Genomic DNA, 6,000 nt, shown 5'->3' on the forward strand with positions numbered 1-6,000 from the left:
TTAATGCCGTTAGTTGCAGGTCGTCGGAAAAACGTTTTTTTGGCCGGAAAACTTACATTTTTTCTCCGAAAAACTCAACATTTTTGTCTCAAACATCTCTGTAATTTTGTATCAGACCGTTATGAACTTTTTTTCTAGTAACAGTCCCAATTATTGAAGTCGTCAAAAACCAAGAACCATCGTCAGAATCGGTTGGTGGTGCTCAAGTGGTGGTGGTTGGTTGGTGGTGAGTCAATTGATGGTGGTGGCAGTGTTTTCCGGGAAAAACTGTGAGTTATCCGGCCAAAAACGTTTTTTTCCAGCAACCTGAAACTAACGACGTTCGGATTCTGTTACTCACAAACCGTTGGGAACATATACATTAAAAGTTGGGACCGTCAAAAGCTAATTTGTTAGTTGGAACCGGCAACGACCAAAACACGATAGTTAGAATTAATAAAAAAAATATGCCTAAATTTATTTTTATCATTTTAAAAATATGAATTATATACATATCTAATATTTATTAACCATCTTAACCAATTTTTTAAAAATGAATACATTAGAAAGTGAATAAAGCAATTGCACAAAACTGCTAAACCATCAAAACATAAAAACCATAGTTAAAAATTCAACTCAGTTGAGCATCTTTTAATTCTCCAATATATCCAAACTATTATAATTCCAAACTGGGTGACAAAATCCACCCAAAACAGTTACATAAAAAAATTTCAAGCACCTACAAAACTTAACAAAAGTATATTAAACTCTTGATGGAACAGGCACTAAACTACACGCAGCAATCGATTCCAAAATCCAAGTATGCTCAACAACCCGCGACCCTGACCCGTATTCTTGAGCTACACTCTCCGCTGCATCTAATCTTCGAGACTTAATAGAATTCTCACCCTCCACCTCAGCAGAAAATGACATATCAGCATTGTAAACAACATAAGCTTCTTGATCTAATTCATCCTTGGTCTCACCAATTATGCCTCCGGCAGTCTTAACCAAGTTCAAAAGATCGTTCTTGAACGCTTGAACATAATCGCCAACGAAATAAAACTTCATATTATTAAATAGCTTTGGAGCCTGCAAAAAAAAAATATTGTCACCAAAATGTCAATAATAATAATAATAACAACGTTAGTGATCAATCTTACATTATTTAGAACTCTTAGCCTCCCTTCTGCGGGCCCACCAGAACAACCATGCGTATCTAAACCAACTTCATATGGTTCTTCGTTCACAACACGTCCGGCTACCACACAAGCTTTTAACCCTAAAAGAATAAAAATAATAAAAACTCATGTCACATTTTTGTTTTATAAAACATTTGAGCACTAAGATCAATGATTTAAGATTAAAAACTTACATTCGATTGTAACGATCCATTTTCCGTTCAAGATAGCCATGAGGACTTTCAATGTTCTTGTGCAAGCGCCCTTTGAATCGGTGGCAGCAATAACGTGTGTGACATTATCTTTCCAGCACTTTGACACTGATGATCCATTAGTTCTTGCAAAGTCAAACATAGTCAACTGCATTTTCAAAGTCAAAGGTTAAAAAAGAGCTATTGACACATAAATGTACAAAATCTTTTCGAAAAAGTAAATAGTTTTGTATAACAATTAACAACCTTTTGTTCTGAAGAAAGAGCAGAACCGCATAACACCAAATTCTTTCCCCCGTTTAGTAATGTTGTGCAGTGATTTAGATTTTTAGATACTCTGCAATCAAGTAGGTACAAGAAACATCAAGCAGGCAACTTTCACCATGAATTTATGTAGATTGATATAATAAAAAAACATTTGTCTTTACTCAACCTAATTTCAATGTCTCGAAACATGCCAAATATACATGAAAATAAAATCCCTAAGCATGTCTAGAATGCATGTATTGTGAATAAAAAAATACTGATTACCCTTTAAATTGATCAAAACAAAATAATACCACATTTGTTGTAATATTGTTAAATGCCACTTTATGAAATAATAGAAATATTTTAGACAGGTTTAGTTTAGAATAAACTCAACTTTTAAACTTACTTTTTATTAGTGTTTTGTTTCACAGCTTTGGACTTCTCTTTCGGAAACTTATGAGATTCATGAGTTGGACACAGCAACAAAAAGTCCTCCTGCAAAACACACACAAGTAACAAATTAGAAAACTATGATTGTATAACAATAACACCAAAAACCAAGCACGTGTAAAAACATTAACTCACACAATCCCATCTGCATTCCGAGATATCATATGCACACGGCACATGATAAGTCCTTTGGCATGATTTCATATAGCAGCCAAGAACCGCACCCTTTTTACCGCAACTTGCGCATTTTAGCTTGCCAGCCCTACTTACTTCCGACTCCAAATTCTTGATCATTCCTTTCTGAAAGTAAATTTGAGGAGCCCTGCAGTTGAAAATGTCATAAGTAATTAATAAAAATTCATAAAGTTTATATTTTTTTTGTGATTTATAACATTAAAAGTCAAAAAAACATACCATTCGGTGCATTTTACGTGAACATATGTAACTTTTGCAAAGTTGGACACATTCCCGTTAACTTCTTTCCCGTGGGCATACGCCACCAATGCTCCACTTCCCTATTCAATCAAGATTTATATATTATCAATCTTTTATAAGTTTTTTACATTAAATAATTTCAAGAAAGTTTAGTTAACTGAACTTACTTCTGTTTCTTTGGAACACTGACAAAAGGCACAAGGATTATTTTTCAAATCCGGTTGATCTTTCTGCACATCAGAAACTGGCTTTTTGGACTCGGTTTCTGAGTTGCAACTCGCAGTGGCTGCATTTTCAGAAGAAACATTACTGGTATCAAGATTATGATTTGGTTCCATCTTCATATCATCAGTTTCCTTTTGTCTTTTGCCTTCAGAGGTGTGACTTTTAGCTCCAGAGGCATCATTTTCAGCACGCCTTTTTAGTGAATATTTTATTAAATTCTGAAAAGATTAATGAATTAGACAGGTGTTAACATTGATCCTAAAACCAAAACAATGAGATTGCTAAAAGGAAAGGCTAAAGACTAATCTTGGCAAAGCAGGTGGACCGCGTTGTGTCATTGTGTGTAAAGTCAAAACAGTTTTGCGTCACACCAGGTTCAAGTCAAACAGGCTCAAGTGTAAATATATACAGGCTAAAACCAGGGGTGCAAACAAACCGAGCTGCTCATGAGCTGCTCAAGACCGGCTCGTCAAAAAGCTCGAACGAGCCGAGCTTAATCGAGCCCGAGCTTAAAAGTAAGCTCGTTTAATAAACGATCCCGAGCTCGAGCCGGCTCGCACGCTTAAACAAGCCTGTCATTTACATAAATTTTTTAAATATATATTTAATAATTATTAATATATATATATATATATATTGTTATAAAAATATATAAAAATAATTATATTATTTAAAAAATAACTTATAAATGGTAAACGAGCCGAGCTCCAGCTTTGGAAATAGAGTTCGAAACGAGCCGGCTCGAGCCTGGTCGAGCTCGGGCTTGGGCTCGGGCTCAGCACGGCTCGTTTGCACCCCTAGCTACTCAAATGGTAAAATGGGTCGTTTTAAAAACAGATTCAAGTGCAAATGAGTTGCAGTCATATCGGTTCATTTCTTACCTTATGATTGCTTTTTGGAACACCACAATTACCAACCACATCTTTGCTATCCTTTAATAACGGAGGGCTCACTTTTTCGATCTGAGTAAAACCGACACCATTCTCCAACTGATTATCCGGAGCTATCAGCACCTTAGAAGTTACACCACTAATCTTGAACTCTGGTCTTTTAACACTTTCTGGAGTGATGCATTTTTCCAAGTTTTCAAGAGAATCAAATGTTAAATTGGGCACATCGGTTTGTAAAGTTGTAGACTGATCATTACTAGAATTTCCTTCTTTAGTTATCCCGGCGTTTTCATTTGTTAAACTGTTATTGATATCAATCTTCAATGAAGCAGGAGATTTTGCTGATGACTTTCCCATATCTGCAAGAATTTTTTTATAAATTAATTTAAACTACTGACATGACTGTTTAGATGTGTGCATGAAACCAAAATAACCAACTAGAAAAAAAAATACCGACATAACTAAACCAAACTAACCAAACCAACCCCGATACAAACAGTTTGGTTTTATCACTTTATGTTTATTCAAAAACTAAATTTCGGGTTCGGTCTTCGTTTTGCATATACCAAAAACCGATAAAAACCTAACCAAACCAATGAAAAAGAAAAAAAATACTTTTCTTGTTGAATTCATTAATTAATATGAAGTTTTATAACCCAAAAAAATGAGCTTCAAATGTATAATAAGCAACTAATTATTAATTAACAAAAAACTTAAGGCTTTAATGCCATAACTCGTTATTTTGAGCTCAAAACCTTCACAAACCGACCCATTAACACGTGAGTCCATCTTTAAACATTGAACAACATAATTAATATAAATTACTAGAAATAATAAGTATGTTTCTTACCTGAACACACAGGATGAATAACATTTGTACTAAGAGTAGCTTCAATATTCCTAAAGATGGTCACAATGTTTTCCATAAAAGGTGCAGACTTCACCTCTGTAACATTAAAAACAATTCAAGAACTGTGAGAATCAAAAATAAAAATAAAAATCCAAATGTATTTAGGGTTTTCTTTCCATACCTTTATCAACACACGAATGTTTACAAACCGCACACTCCGAACCAATCTGACACGAACTGAATAAAAAATAACAAAAAACCCACATCAATTTAGAATCTTTACACAAGCAATTAAATAAATAAAACATTAAAGGTAGGACTTCATTCAATCAAAGCCTACCTGCAGAAAATGTGATTGCAAGGGAGCAAAACCGGTCGATTAAACAGCTGAAGGCTGCAACATAAAAACAAATTAAATATTAATAATCTGAGCTCAAAAACCCCCAAAGTTTATAACTTTATCAATATACATAAAAAATTAAACCAGCCAAATAAACAACAAATTAAAATTTAATAATCTGAGCACATAAACCCTAAAGTTAACTTAATCAAGATTTATTAAAAAAGTAAACCAACCAAACAACCCCTAAAGCTTATAACATTATCAAGATTCATAACAAGAAAATTAACAAACCAGATAAAATCTGACCTCAAAACCCTAAAGATTAAAACTTTATCAAGATTTATAAAAAAACAAACTAACCAAATTGGGCATTTGAGTTCAAGACCAAGTTTTTGAAGATGAAGAACCCATGGGTTAATCAGTCTTTGAGCTTCTTCCATATTATCTTGGATTCACAGTGAGAATGCAATGCAATGCAAGTAGTCAAGTGAAGTGTTGTGAGTTGAGAAGAAAAGAAAGATATAATAATAAGTAGAAATAGCGGGATGAAATGATTTAAGAACCCGCGGGTTTTCAATATTATTTTGTCACAAAATATATGATTTTTATTTCCCGCCAAACTTTACTTTTATTTTGGTGTTTTGTTTGTGTATAATATTTGGTAAGTACATAAAAGATGATATTAAATGCATTATTCTAGCATTTATTATTTTGAAGTGTTTAATGTAAATATTAATTAAATGGTTGATTTTAAAGATATATTGGTTTTTATTGCTGTCGATCTCAACTAAACGAATTGGCTGCTGATGGTCTCAACTTTTAACGTATTTTTTTCCCAAAGGTCCACGACTAACAGAATTTTAACGCCGTTAGTTTCAGGTCGACGGAAAACGCTTGAAAAGTCGAATTTTTTGCCGGAAAAACCGAATATTTGGAAAGTACATAAAAGATATTAAATGTGTTATTCTAGCATTTATTATTTTGAAGTGTTTACTAACTACTCATAAATTTAAATATTAAATGGTTGATTATTTAATTGTTTATTGTTTTTTAAATATTAAATTTAGAACATCCAACGGTTTCATTTTTAATTGCATTAGGAAAAGTAAATATGAAATGTAAAAGCCAAAAGGCAAAGGAATAATATAATGGTTATATTAAAAAAAATATTGTATTTCATGAAGTT

At 33.0% G+C, this 6,000-nt stretch overlaps 1 protein-coding gene across 1 annotated transcript; it reads right to left on the bottom strand.

Moving 5' to 3' along the window:
- Nucleotides 1-541: 541 nt before the first annotated feature.
- On the bottom strand, nt 542-5,336 carry LOC143573757 (BRCA1-associated RING domain protein 1-like). Its single transcript, XM_077058554.1, has 13 exons — nt 5,175-5,336; nt 4,812-4,865; nt 4,653-4,708; nt 4,472-4,567; nt 3,613-3,980; nt 2,674-2,949; nt 2,486-2,586; nt 2,207-2,393; nt 2,028-2,116; nt 1,619-1,709; nt 1,355-1,520; nt 1,143-1,261; nt 542-1,071 (listed from the first exon to the last, which is right to left on the bottom strand). Exons 1-13 carry the CDS (start codon nt 5,252-5,254, stop codon nt 742-744), a joined length of 2,013 nt encoding a protein of 670 aa, XP_076914669.1. The 5' UTR covers nt 5,255-5,336; the 3' UTR covers nt 542-741.
- Nucleotides 5,337-6,000: the final 664 nt, after the last annotated feature.

Source organism: Bidens hawaiensis, unplaced genomic scaffold, assembly GCF_021521415.1.
Source record: "Bidens hawaiensis isolate Kalapana, Puna unplaced genomic scaffold, B.hawaiensis_p1.1 tig00026628_1, whole genome shotgun sequence".
Classification (NCBI taxonomy): Eukaryota; Viridiplantae; Streptophyta; class Magnoliopsida; order Asterales; family Asteraceae; genus Bidens; species Bidens hawaiensis.